At 51.7% G+C, this 13763-nt stretch overlaps 1 protein-coding gene across 3 annotated transcripts; it reads right to left on the bottom strand.

Annotated features, from left to right (window-relative positions):
- Positions 1-4063: 4063 nt before the first annotated feature.
- On the bottom strand, positions 4064-13557 carry PHB1 (prohibitin 1). 3 transcript variants are annotated; one of them, XR_013958400.1, is made up of 9 exons: positions 13488-13557; positions 13070-13198; positions 12570-12731; positions 12091-12233; positions 11680-11796; positions 10701-10796; positions 9310-9798; positions 5622-5774; positions 4064-4410 (listed from the first exon to the last, which is right to left on the bottom strand). XR_013958400.1 is itself a non-coding variant. In XM_080633604.1 (7 exons), the coding sequence occupies exons 2-7, from the start codon at positions 13155-13157 to the stop codon at positions 9586-9588; spliced, it is 819 nt and encodes a 272-aa protein (XP_080489730.1). In that variant the 5' UTR covers positions 13158-13198; positions 13488-13557; the 3' UTR covers positions 8660-9585. The 3 variants fall into 3 exon arrangements, 2 of the variants coding, with proteins under 2 accessions (XP_080489730.1, XP_080489731.1); XM_080633604.1 differs by lacking the exons at positions 4064-4410; positions 5622-5774 and having other exon boundaries at positions 8660-9798; XM_080633605.1 differs by lacking the exons at positions 4064-4410; positions 5622-5774 and having other exon boundaries at positions 8660-9798; positions 13447-13495.
- Positions 13558-13763: the final 206 nt, after the last annotated feature.

The raw sequence follows: 13763 nt of genomic DNA, 5'->3' as shown, positions 1-13763 counted from the left end.
AGGTGCGCGGGAGGGGGGGCCGTTGCGCATGCGCGGGGCTCAGGTGAGGCACCGACCGTTAGCTCCGCTGAGGTAATTAGGGCCGCCCTAATTGCAGCGCGCTGCGGTCAGCTCGGTCCGCGATCCCAGCCCTGCAGTGGCCGCCGTGGGAGCCGCGACAATGCCGGGCTCAGCGCTCCCGTCCTTACCGAGAGATGTGGTTGATGCCTCAGGACGGGAGACGCGGGGAAAGGGCTGGTGTCGCGTAGGCTGACAGAGTTGCCCCGCGGGAGCCAGGTAAGAACTCAAACGAGCCTTATCACCGAGGCCCTGCTGGGTTTACAGTAGCCGGAGGAGTCGGTTGCTTTTGTTGTTGTGCCAAACCCCAGCTCCCACTTATTCCAGTCTTCCTCTCCCCTTCAAATACTAATAACTACTTAACTCTGGCCTGTGGTTTCTTGCTCTCACCCACCTGCAAGGCCCGGGCCTGGTGTGTGAGGGAGATGTGACAAGAAGTAAATACAAACCAAATGGGTTTTGCTGGTAGAGCTCCCTGCTGGCAGCAGGTATGGGGCTCACAAAAGGACTTGGGGAGGGTCGGGGCTGCAGCTTTCCAGCTGGCACAGCATCTCACAGTGGTACCACCTCCCCGAGGAAGTGGCGAAGCCTCATCCATAGCCCTGGAAACCACTGCTGAGCGCTGTGTAGGAGGGAAGAGCACTGCTGTGGTTTGGGTTTGGCAGCAGGAAAAAGAATTAGCCAGAGTAGCAGAAACAGGAAAAGGGGGAAGGGCAACACTTTGCTACTGTTAGCTGCTTCCCAGGGATTTCAGGAATCTCTTGTGCCCTGTAGCTTTGGCTTCCTCTTGCCCCCTCTCTGACTTGTGTCCCTGCTGTAGTTTTAAATCCTTTAGTCTACAATCTCTTCCCTACCTATGATTTCTTTCCTTATCTGCTTTGTTTGCTGCAAATGTCCCCTTAGCATAAGGCACTTGATTTCAGGTTGTGCATAACATTTCTACACCCTCACTCCTGATGTGTGTAATGTTACATGCCAATGTGTTTGACCCACTCTTGATTATTGAACATAAAACCTGAGATTTGAGCTCCCTGTGCAGAGCAGGGATTGGGGTTTTCAGAGTTTAAGTTCACAGTCAAATAAAAGGGGCAGAGTAGGCTGAGGAAGCCTCATGGTGGGATCAGAACAATGCTGCCATTTTCTTCCTTGCTCCAGCCCCTGCTGTGGGGGCACAGGAAAAGAGCAGGGCAGGGTGTGCTTTACTCTGCCAGCCCCATGGGAGCTGTAACAAGCTGGCTCGGTGCAGAGCAGCCCCTGGGCTGTTCTGAGCTCTGGTGTGACCTGTGTGTGGTTGGAGAGGGAGGGGGTACCAAGGGAGAGCCTGGGCTTTGAGAGCATGGACACTGCTTCGGCTTAGCCCAGCACCCTTGTGGAATGCAGCTTCTTGAGAAAAATAGAGAGAGGATGTCAGGGGATGTGGTGCTGCTTTTGTGGCCCTGCTTGTGTCTATCAGCATCAGTGGTGGCCTAGGGAAGAAAGAGCTGCAGAGGTGAATGACTTTCCCCAGCCTCGCCGCATAGTTTGGCTCCTGCATGTCATATTCTTTCTCCCCTAGGTGCTTAGCTAATGGAGGGTGACAGCTCCTCATGGCACTCCCAGGGAGGGATCCAGCTGAGGGGCTGGCTGTGGCGCTCAGCCCTGTTCCCACAAGGAAGCCTGTTCAGCTATTTACATCCCTCTCTTTGATGTAGCTTTTGACATGAAAAGACATGTCAGGCAGGTAAAGGGAAACAACCAGAATGCAGCAACAGCTCCACATCTCTGCTTGCACATAAGCTGCTCCTTAGCACACACCTGCCTCACAGCCACAGATCCTTATCAGCCCTCTCATTTCCTTGCTGTCATCTCTGCTTTCCCTTCACACTGGTGTCTAACTTTTACAGACAACTCTTTGCAGCTCATCCCCAGCACAGTGAGATTCTGTGGCTCCTGTGCCCCCTCTTTCTGGCATTTCCCTTCTCTCTTGAGTATAACCAGTGTGGGAAATGCCCTCGTGTGTGTCTTCCTCGTTGCATGTGGTACCAGGGGCAGGTGATAGAGATCTTCATTTCCTTCCTAAACTGATGCAGGGTCTCAGCAAGCAGCTCTTTGCAGCTCACTCCAGAAGTAGCAGCAATACAGCAATAGGTGACATTGTCCCTCACTGGAAAACAGGGCTTTTTTTTGCTAAGCAGCTTAGGACCTTTCGGGGTGAAAAGTACAATGAAAGTATGAGAACTTGCTAGGCCATGGGACACAGACACAGCAGAACACAGTGTTACCCACCAGGGTTTTTCTCCTAGAGGACAAGATGTCCTAGACTTGCTGAGAAAGCAAACTTAAGTAAGAGTATTGTTGAGATGCAGTGAGCTCTGTGGTGGGGATAATCACTAGCAACAGCTGCAGAACAGTGTGGGAAGGAAAAAATCAGTGGTGAACTCCTACTTTTATCAGCTGTTAGTTTTCTTGTGGCATGGGCAGGCTTCTTGGGTTTGCAAAGCTGTGTGTTCCTGAGCAATCCCTGAGCCATCTGCTCTGCTTATTTCCTATGGCTTTCAGGCACCAAACTGGGGCTGCAACCCTCTAGTAGGAGCACTGCCTGCCCAGGCCAGGGCCTGCAGTTCCCTGGGAGCTGTGCTGCTGAGAAATGGGGTCCGGTTTACGAGAGCTTTGGTTTTCCCAAGGCAGCCATGGGTAAAGCTTCTCTACTTCATCCACACTCTTGCTGTGATGATTTCTTGGGAAACTCAGCAGGCAGTTCTTTCTTCCCACAGCCAACAGGGATATGGGCTGCCTTCCTGCTGTACTACCTACCTCTTCTCATGGTGAGGTGGCTCTTGGTGGTTTGTTGGTGCTGGTGACAGGGCTGGCACTAAGCAGGGCCAAGTGGAACAGCCCTAGCCCTTCTGCATGTGCTTGGTATTTTGCCAAGGCCTCCATCCTAACAGTTCTGGTTTGGGAACAGCCTGAACTGGGCCTGACTTGACACTTGTGAGAGTGCAGTTGGGACTGGGACTCTTTCTCCTTCCCCAAGGGAGAAAGGTCCTTGGAGCTCAGTGCTGCTCAGGGACCCTGCAAAAACCAGGCCCTGCCCCACTGGGAAAACAAGCCAAGGGGGAGAAGAGAAACTGAGGCACAGACAGGATGCTGACACCTTGCTGACCAGGGCTGCAATCCACCCAGTTGACTCTCACATTAGTGCTTTATTCTTTAGGTATCCAGATATGTCCTGCAGGTTTCAGGGTCCTCTCAAGCAATGGGAAGGGAAGCAAAAGGAAAACAAAGTGTTTTTCCTGCTAGCTCTTGTCACAGGAAGCCCTGTGCTGTCTGAGGGAGCCACCACCACTGAGCACAGAGGTGCTGGGCTATATCAGAGAAAAGTGGAAGTTCAAGCAGAGGAAATTCCTGTTCTCATTCTCCCTTCTCCTTTACTAGTTGAGTGTAAGGCCACAATTAAAGATTAACTGCCTCTAAGTAATATAGCAGAGCTAACAGCCACCAGCATCTCCTTGTGCCTGAGATTAGACCTTTGGAGCAGCAGGGTACAGGCAGAGTTGGCATGCAGTAATCACCTAAGAAGCAGAACTGCAATACCAGTAGCTTTAACACTGCCTCCCTTGCAAGCTGAGGGGCAGATCTTCAGAGAGCCAGCATGGCCAGCTGGGTTCCACATGGTTTTACAGGGCTCCCTGCTTTCAGGGCTTGAGCTCAGCCCAGGCAGGGCAACAGTAACAGCCTTGTGTGACACAGATACATGTATCTGCCTGGCAGATACACTTGCAGATTACTAACCTGCTTTGGGGTACTGGGGGCAGGGTAACATGACCTGTACTGTCAGAGCTATCGGCCTCTGAATAAAAATCATAGCACAAAATAATAATAATAAAGACTTCTCTTTGGGTAGCCTTGGTTTTCTGCCTCTCTTTTATTTTTCTTAAGGAAGACACAGATTCTGGGATACAGCAGCTGTACAAGGGCAGGTTGGAAGGGAGAGAAACCCCAACTCTGTGAGTTTTACTCTTCTGTTGTCTGTTTAATCAGCTTTGGTGTTTGTTACACTGTGATCTCAGGTGATCTCCCCAGCAGACTGGCTACATAAGGAGAGTTCTAAGGTTTGGAGGGGGGAGGTAATTGTTGAATGGAAGCATTGCCCCAGCTGGCTGTTAGAAACGTTTGTGTTCCTGTGTTACAGCACCTCTGCTATGATCAGCATCAACCCCTACCAAAGCAGTGTGAGTAGGGTCCATGTACCTTGGCTGGTGAGGAGCAGACTGGTTTAACTGGAGTCCTGCTCTTCACACCCAATCTTCCAGCCTAGCTGTTTACGTAGAAACTTCCCTCTGGGTTTGAAAAGCTGTGCTTGGGAGGAAGATGCTGTAAGCAACAGAGAAACAGAGATGTATTTACCAGCTTTGCAGAAGGGGCACTGCAAGATTTCTACCCATGAAGTCATGTTTGAATTAATGGCTCTGGGATAGACTCACCTTGTTCAGGCTTAACCCCTGCTTCCTTCCTGTTCTTGCCTCTGTTGAGTATTTTTAACCTGCTGCTCAGAGGCATCCTGCACACACTCTTTCCAGCCTCCTCCTGCCCTTCCTGCCCCTACCAGCATGCTGAGCACAAACACATCTTGCAATTGGCATCTTCCACTGTCTTCACCTTGTGCACTGCCCCGCTGCAACTCAGTCTGGGACAGTTTCCCATGCTCATGCACAGCTTTGGCTTCTCAGAGATCAAGAATAATTCACTGCTGGGCTCTGACTCAGTCCAAATCTGCATCATGTGTGGATCCAGTATGAGGAACCCCAAATGCTGTGGTTACAGCAGCGGTTGAGCTCAGCCTCCCATGGGAGCTTCCTGGTGTCTCTAGCTCTTCTTCCTGTGTTCAGCAAGAACTGGGTGCCTGCTCTACCAGGTCCTTTCCCTGTAGATTTGGGATTTTATAGCTTTCTATGGGTGGGGAAAGTGAACCCCGCCTGGCTATGAGTGGGCATTTCTCCAAAGACATCAGATGCATCTCTTTCTCTGAAAGTTTGTTCTGCATCCACTAGCTAGGATGGACTTCATGTCCCCCATCATTGACCCTGATACCTCTCTATCTGTGACAATCTTCACCAAGTAGAAAACCAAAGTACAAAGCATCAAATCATCCCTAAGTAAACCTGACCTACCTCTGAGAACTACTGCAGTGTAAGTCAGGACTTGCTGGCCTGAAGTCAGCTCAGTTCTGCTGATGGAAAACAGGCATATGAAGAATGGATCAGGCCCTGTGCTGCCTAGTGCCAGGCAAGGAATAATTAGACCAAATTTGGCCCTACGAATTGTTCCCCATCTCCCAGCTGAGCTGAGCTCCAGCATGGTTTAGGACATCATTTCCTATCCGCTTCCACAAGTGCCTTTTCCCCCTGCACACCCTGCCACATCCTCTGTGTTTCAGGACAGAAGCACTAGATACACTCAGATATAAACAGCACAAAGGAAGCAATAAGGAAACTCCTCCCTATCCCTTGGCTCTAACCACTTTCAGCCATGCTGCCAGCTTGCTGCAGGGTACAGATTATCACAAACTCGGGGAGCTCCCTTACCTGGAGATGTTTCAGCTCCTGTGCATCCATGACTGTCAGGGCAGAGATGCCCATTTCAGTGCAACAGCCATGCTGCAAATTCCAACTGCTCCTGAGTGCCTGTCCACGTGGCTGCTTTTGGTCTCCTCTTCACAAGTCAGGTAGGCTGGTTATCTATTAAATAGGGAGTGAGCACAAGAGAGGGTGAGCACACAGAGGAAATCAGGCAGTTTCCTGTTTGTTTATCAGAAACAAAGCTTGTTTGGCTGGTGTGAATGTGGCCAGCGGTCTGGTGCCAAGCTCAGCTCTTCCACTAGCACAAAGGGAAGAAGTAAGGCAAAGTCTCCCAGGAAGAAAACCCCAAACTCAAACCTCTCTGGAGGTTTACAGCCAGTGCAGAGCGATGGGCAAGGAGATTCCACGTTGTTAAGTGGCAACTAACTGCTGCTCCTTGGTCTCAAGCAAGAGATGCGTTCTGGCAACAGAGGGCTGCACTCTCCATCACACAGAGCCCTTCAGTTGCCCCAACAGGTTTATGTTGCCTATTACCAGCAGACTTTGCCCCAAACCTGGTCCCTGTAGCTTAGTTTTTGGGCTATATTCAGAGAAATACTCTAATTACCTGGAATCACAGAACTACAGGGCTTCAGATTAAAATTTGCCAAGCTTTTACCAACATAGCTCCAGTATGAATTCATCATACTAACATTCGGGACTCAAAGACTCAATGCTGTTTTCAAACATCAAGCTAAACCATGTTGCACTTCTGAAGTCATGCCTAGACATTTCTGTTGTTCCTATCCACTCTGAATTAGTAATAAACTAATTACTAATGGCCTGGGGAAAGGAGGAACAGGGCTGCAAGGAGGCAGGCTGCAAAGCCAAGCCACCCTGGGACCAGGCATAGAAAGGGAGTTTGTACCTTTCAGTGTGCTGCCTTAGGCTGGGGGAAGTTAAAACCTGGGCCTGGAGGTGCTCAGCAGTGAAAGGTGCAGCAGAGGTTTACCAGGACAGCCTGGCACAGGGACTGAGCCCTCTTCCCCTCTTGTACCAGCTTGCGCTGTTTCCTCCTCGCCCGGAGACTGTGCTATTGTGTTAGCCCTTGTCCACCTCCACTCCTGGCGCCCTCTGCCCGGGGCAGGGAGATCTCCCCGCTCCCCAGCCCCCGGGATGCTGAGGGACACCCTTTGGTCCCGCAGCTTCTCCGGTGCAGCAGCAGAATGGCTGCTGCCATCTGGTGGGAGAGCAGCCGGGCTGCGGCCCCTGCGGCTCCTCAGGTTGGATTTGTCTTGCCTCTTGGAAGAGAGAACCTCTTGGCAAGCATCCGTGCTCGCTAACGCGGTCCGTCACGGTTGGCAGCAAAGCTGCAGCCTCCATTCCTCACCTCTCTGCCCTCAGTGCAAAGCCGCATGCCTTGACCCTCTCTTGATTCTCCACCCCAGGCCGTGCTCCACTTTCACCAGCAACTTCTTGGTACTGGGTTATTAAGAGCAACAAAGTTGGAAACTCCAGAGAGGGTGGGGACACCCTGTTTGTGGGAGCAGCCAAGGCAGCTGCCTGCATGTTACCCAAGCCCAAAGCTTTGTCTATTGCCCTGACAAGCAGAGTGCTGAGAGCGAGTGCTCACACACTGCTCACACCTTCCGACTGCTGCTCTGGGAAGCAGGGTCCAGCCTTTGACTCTGCAGTCCAGCCCTGGCCACGCAAGCTCGACTTCTTGGTTTGTTCTTACATCAAGGAGACTGCCAGCACTTGAGGAGTTTGGCAGAGGATGCCAGGCAATGCTTGCTCACTGCTGCACACCTCAGAGCAGCATCCAGCCAGCAAGTGGCTGTTTCCTCACCCAGTATCCCTGTGCACTAAACCACATCCTGGTTTTAGGGTCATTGCTCCCATCTGGAGATGGTCTCCACCAAGGCTGAAGAGCAGCTGTAAACACAATATAAACAAGGGGTTCAGTGAGCACACCCCCAGCCAGCCACAGGTTCAAGAGCAGCTTTGAAGTCTGATGAGTCGATGGCAGCTTTAGGCATTAAGTGAGGCAGAGAGAAGGTACAGGAGCAGTTAACAGCCAGGGAGCATTTGTGAAAAGAATTACACCCAAAAGCAAGGGAAATGGTGATTAATAAGACCCAGAGGCCACTGTTGGAGCCCCTCCTCCAGAGGCTAAGAGCAAAAGCAGCAGGAAACACTCCACACTCCACTGAAAATGCAGGACTGGAGGGAGAAGAGATGCAGAATCACAGAAGCTGAGAAGGGATTTCAGGCACTCTGCTGAGCCCAACACCTGGCACAGGAAACACTAAGGGGGCTTTAAAAGGAGCCTTGGGAGGAAAGTGGAAGCTTCCTTAGAAGTGTCTGAAGTGGTAAACCAGAGGAATAAAGAACAAGAGCACTGGAGGGGGAGAGGTCTGGAAGTTATTTGGGAGTTATGGACCTGACTGCTCAGCTGCTTAAAATATTTCACAAGCTCCGGCACCTCATCACTGCAAGCACAGACCCTGCCCAGCACAAAGAGCACAGGAGTCTCTCCAAGGGCAAGGACTCCAAGCGGCTGTAAGATGAGGAAACAAGCCCACCATTCCCAGCAGCTTTCCCAAGGGCTCATCACCCTCAGGGCAGTGATGACACCCACCCAAGATCTCATTCCTCAAGGGATAACAGGCATTGTACAAGCACCCTGTTTACAGGATAGGAGTAGCTGCTGACACAGGTGAAGCACTGTAGGCTGTATTTGGTACAATACACCCCTGTTTTCTTTCCAACAGCATGGTGCATCAAAAGAGCACCCTGGAAGATGCACATGCAGTAAACAGCCTGAACAGTGCATGGAAAGCAGTTAAAAGCCCTTGCAATAATCTCAAGTTACTCTCAGCCTTACCTGGCTGCAGGAATTCAGCCCAAGAATCATGTTTCAAGCTTTAAGTTGTCAGGAACAAGACCTATTGGCCTGTGCTAAGTGACATATCCACACAGTAACACAAGCATGAGGTTCTTGCTCCACTGACCCAACCTTCATGCTTCTGTGACAGCAAATAAAACCCAACACCCCACAGGACTACAGTTGGGACTGTGACATTTATTGAAGGCTGGTTATACAATTGCACCCATCACATCCTCCTTACAATTCAGGTTCCCTACATAAAAAGAGCATTGATGTAACAGAGAATTCTGCCCACCTCCGACTGCCTGAGCCACAGAGCACCGAGTCATCCCCTCTTTGTCCTAGGTGCTGTTTGCAATAGGCCAACTGACCTTGATGAAAGAACCAATGCTGCACAACAGGGCAAGCAGCAGCAAACAGATCAGAGTGCAGCAGCAGGGGGAGAAGTGGAGATGTCCAGCATGTGCCTGAGAAGCATTTCCTGCAGAGGAAGGATCTTCTCCTCTGTGCCTGAAATCCATCCACTACATAAAGCAAACCTCTTGCTATTCTCACCCCCAGCCACAAGCCACTCAACCTGTGCCTCCAGCTATCAGTGCTGTGGTTCACACAGGCAGAGCCACTGCCCTGACAGCTGAGATGTCCTCTTACACTCAGCTGACACCTGAAAACAGACTGGCTTGACTGAAGAGCGAGCCCTGGGCATCCCTGACCCATAGTCCAGGATCTGCAAGTCCGTAACAACCCCGGCTAAGCCAGCCTGAAGGCACTGAAGCATCGCTGTGAAACCTGATGGATAGAGCACTCTTGTGGTCAGGGAGTCACCTGGGCTACTCCTTTGCTCCAGGAGTGAACAGAAGAAACTCTGCTCCTGTTGCTCAAAGTGCCTGGAAAGGGGCAATTCTCAAATGTAGCTTAATGGCCAAAGCCACTGCTCTGACTGTAGAGGGGAGGAATGCAGGTCTGTTCTCAAGAGTGGTCAGTTTTATTTGATTAAGAATTCAAAATGGGTTGAATTTTCATTTCCTCTCTTTCTACCAATGAGGAAATTGCACCAATTCTTTTGGAAAGGGCTGATCTGGGAGGCAGAGTTGCCCGGGCTCACTGCGGCAGCTGGAGGAGCACAGACTGTCCGGAGGGCAGGTACGTGATGTTGCGGGACCGTGAGAGCTGGTAGGCGATGTCCTCGGCGGCCTCCAGCTTGCGCAGCTCGATCAAGCCATCGCCTGCAGTGGCCAGCGAGTTGGCAATGAGCTCAGCTGCTTTGGAGTCTCCCTCAGCAGAGATCACAGCCGCTTTCTTCTGCTGCTCAGCCTGGAAATAGACAGGACAGGGAATAACCAACAGAGAAAACTAGAGCAAAGAAGATGCTACCGCCATGTTTAAAACAGGAATTCCCATTTCACCTCCCTCCTGTTCTTTTCCCCCAAGATAGATGGGGTTATTTTAAAGCTGTATTCTCTTCGACTCTTTTTCTGCCTACTGTGGAAAAAAAGGTTGAAAAATCATCTTGAAATTGCCTTATCAGTTTTACCCTCATGAAACATTAACCCACCAAAGGACACTCCTGGTGGAAAATTGTCTCTGAAACACTAGAGAGCTTCATCAGTGCAGTTAAACCCAGGTCAAATAAACACTTCTGCTGTTTAATCATCTTGACAGATTACATGCATCTTATTGATCGGGTGTTTGCTGCAGGTTCTTGCAATCCCCACAGGCATGTGTTGGACCAGGGGACTTCAACACTTGAACGCCAAATTGTTTTCTGGGTTGATCTGGGATCATGTGCTCTTGCATCTCCTGTGGTCAGTAACACCCCTCGGACACAGGCCTCCATGCCAATGATATCAACCCCAGACAAGGCTTTGACCAGCTTCTCAAAATTCTCAAACACTGGGATCATGTGGGATGCAGATCTCAGCCCTGAACCCCATTTCTAACTGACACTGAGTGCCATTTCCTCCTGGCTCCATGCAGACGTTTCTGTTCAGCACCCCAGTAAGACTGTGACACGTTATAGGAAGAAAAAGACGACCCCAAAACCCAGCCTTAGGCTTTATCTATCCAATAATCACAAGCCAGAGCTGAGAACTGCATCAGCATTACGGCACCAAGTGATTTCATCATTCAGCTGGCCCGGTCAGATGTTCACTGCAAGCTGGAATGGGAAAGAGATACCAGGAACCTTTAGCAAGTTTCTCAGAAGGACAAGGTACCTTTTCCACAATGAATCTCGCTCTCTCTGCTTCTTGCTGGGCCACCTGCTTCATCTCCACAGCCTCTGTGAACTCCTTGCCAAAGGTCAGGTGAGTCTACAGGGCACAAAGCAAGCAAAGTTCACACTGCTGACAGCACACAGCAGTGCTGCTGTGAACCACACAGCTCCAGTGGGATGGGGATGGAGAGCCAGGAGCCCTTAAAGAGCCCTTTCCTGCTCCATTATGCCCCACTGTGCTCAGCCTGGGTAGTTTGGATAGCTGCAGCCTCCAGGGACGGGCCATGGGAAAGGTGGATCTCCTTCAGGAGTGTGCTCAGGACAAAGCACCAGAAACAGAGAGTCAAAACTTACATTTTCAAGAAATAAAAGTCACCTTCCTGCAAAGACTGCCTATAATACCCCTGTTTGCCAAGCAGGCTTTTGAGAGAGGTTCCAGAAGAGAGGAAGAGGGGCAAGTACAAGCCAGATTACAACACAATTCATTTACAAAGCTTGTAGGGAGACAGGGAGAGCTCTCTCCTTCAACAGTCTTGAAGAACACAGCCAGGAGAAAACCAAATACTTTGTAGGAAAAGGACACTATCAGAAGCCAGTATTTTAACTACCTCCTCAAGCCCAGCACTTTCTCCCTGTCTCTCAAGGTGCTTGTGAAGCAGCTGCTTTCTCTAAAGCCTGATCCATCACCCCCAGAAGCATTTGTTCCTCATTTGAACTACAAAAGCCTCGCAGCAGTGGAGCCTGACAATGAGCCAGCACAGAGGAGCCTTCAAGGGCTTGCTCAAGGTCACAGAAGGCCAGTGACAAAAGCAGAGCTTTGAGCTGTAACCACCACATCCCATGCAACTGCAGGCAGACAAATATAGTCCATGTGTCCAAACTCCCAGCCCCTTCATCTCTGGCCGTGCACTGACTCTTTTCTCCACTGCTCTTATCTGGGCAGACTCCAAGGAGAAAAACCGAAAAGGGAGCACTCTTACCAAGGACACATCATCCAGAATGAGCCCGAAGGTTGCTGCTCTCTCTGTGAGGTCCTCACTCACTTGCCTTGAGACCAGCTCTCTCTGAGTGATCAATTCTCCAGCATCAAAGCGAGCCTGAAATCGGGATGAAGAGTGAGAAGGAAGCTCCCAGAAGTGACAGATTCTCTGTGTCCTGCCTGTCTTTGCACCATCAGCTGTAAAGCTCCTCTCCCAAAGCTCCCAGACATCGAGCTGCCCATGGGTTGGAAGTAAAAGACTCAATGACTGGGAGTTTAAGTGTAAGCTTTTCTGGATGGCCTCTGAGAGCCTTGGGAGTGGAAAGAGAAGCCTTATTCCAAAGCACAATGTATTCCATGCCCCAGCTGCTAAAAAGAGGGAAGAAAGATGAGCAGCAGAGCCTGTCCTTACCACAACAGACTTGAGGATTTCAGTTGTGATTGAGGGCAGCACACGCTCGTCGTAGTCCTCTCCAATACTGGTGAAGATGCGGGGTAACTGGGCAGTCACTGGTCTGAACAGGATACGCAACGTGATGTTCACATTCTGAAGGTCTGTGGGAAGAGAGGCACGAGTTGAGTGGCAAAGCACAGGAACAGGAGATGTCTGTCCTCTCCAGGGTGACTAAACAAGAAAGAAACAGGTTATTTTTACTGCCCTTTGCACCCTGGGATCCAAATCCCCATCCCAGAGAAGTTGTAGCTCAAACTGTAGTTTATTGGTGACACAGGGAATTACTGCCCTACTGGAAAGACAGGGACTTTATGGTTAAAGGGATGACTGACAGGGCCGAAGGAACTAAAACCACAGCTCAAACCATTCCTGACTGTGTCCAACTGGATTTGGGATCTCCACCTCCAGAAAAAAACCAAACCAAAGCAAGCGCTCACCTTTGCTGCCTGTGATCACAGGAATGTTTCGGGGCCGGGAGCGGCAGTCGAAGATGATGGGTTTCTGCACCCAGGGGATGAGGAAGTGGGTGCCTTCTCCCACCACCACGTCCTGGACCCCGCGGAATCGGTCAAAGATGACAGCTCTGTGGCCTGCATCAACTGGAGAAGACAAGAGCCACGTTGGTACCAAAACCACCTCTGTGGAAGTGGTCTGTTGGGGGAGCCAAAGCCTTTTGCTGCAGTGACATTAATGCCATTGTTTGGAGCAACAAGGCCAGAAGAAGACGCAGCCATGGCTCCTGGTCTCACAGTCTGCTCCCAAGTGAGCCAACAGCTTGCAATCCCGCTTGTGCAATGCACAGGGCATAAAACAGCCCAGGAAGGTTTCACACCTGTGTCCCCCTGCTACCATCAGCAATGAAAGCACACGGTGGCTCCGACACTGACCAAAACCAAAGGTACAAGCGAACTGGAAGCTCTCAACCTCCCGCACTCACCATTGTAAAGCGCGGAGTTCACAACTCCTCCTACAACCGCCAGCCCCAGGCCGAGCTTCCCCAGGCTCTCAAACACCTTCGCGGCCATCTCACACCTCCAGGTCCAGCCTTTCCTTTAGGAGCTCCCTCCTGCAAAACCCACGGCGGTCTCACATCCTCACCGAGGAGCAGGTCCTCGGCCACAGCCCCGCAGTGCACCCCAGCACCCGCTCCGGGCCCCGAGCCCGGCCCGCCGCCTCCCTTCCAGGCCTCTCGCCCCCAGGGCAGCCACCCGAGAGCCGAGGCTCCGCTCCCGCCGCAGCTCGGGCCCCGCTCTCCGCTCCACCTCCGGTCCCGGCTCCCGGTCCCCGCTTCACCAATCCCGGCCCCAAACCTACCGCGCCCGCCCGTCCCGCTCCCCTCTCGCGGCGCCCCTGACCTCCACATGAATCCGCGGCCACTCGCCCCTGCGCGCCTGCGCGCAACTCCAAAACGCACGCTCCTCATTGGTCTGCGCTTCCCCGCGGCATTCTGGGACATGTAGTTCACAGCAGCGCAGCCTGCTGCAGAGCGGCATACAACTCCCGGAGAGCCTGGCGGCGGCCCCGTTACTGAGTAAAGCCGCTTTCTATTGGGCTCGTCTTCCAGCTGCCCCGGGGCCTGCCGGGAGCTGTAGTCCTGGCGGTGAGCAGCGGTTGAGGCATGTGGGGTCCGG

Source organism: Psittacula echo, assembly GCF_963264785.1.
Source record: "Psittacula echo genome assembly, chromosome: 23".
Lineage (NCBI taxonomy): Eukaryota > Metazoa > Chordata > Aves > Psittaciformes > Psittacidae > Psittacula > Psittacula echo.
This window is presented reverse-complemented; position numbering and strand designations above follow the sequence as displayed.

What these genes read in the sequence shown, in the direction of transcription:
- PHB1 (XM_080633604.1), bottom strand. Translation starts at nt 13,157, where the DNA reads ATGGCCGCGAAGGTGTTTGAGAGCCTGGGGAAGCTCGGCCTGGGGCTG. An exon ending in GAACTCCGCGCTTTACAATG is followed by an intron (nt 12,732 to 13,069) that starts GTGAGTGCGGGA and finishes TGTCTTCTCCAG; the next exon opens with TTGATGCAGGCCACAGAGCT. An exon ending in AAATCCTCAAGTCTGTTGTG is followed by an intron (nt 11,797 to 12,090) that starts GTAAGGACAGGC and finishes TCCCGATTTCAG; the next exon opens with GCTCGCTTTGATGCTGGAGA.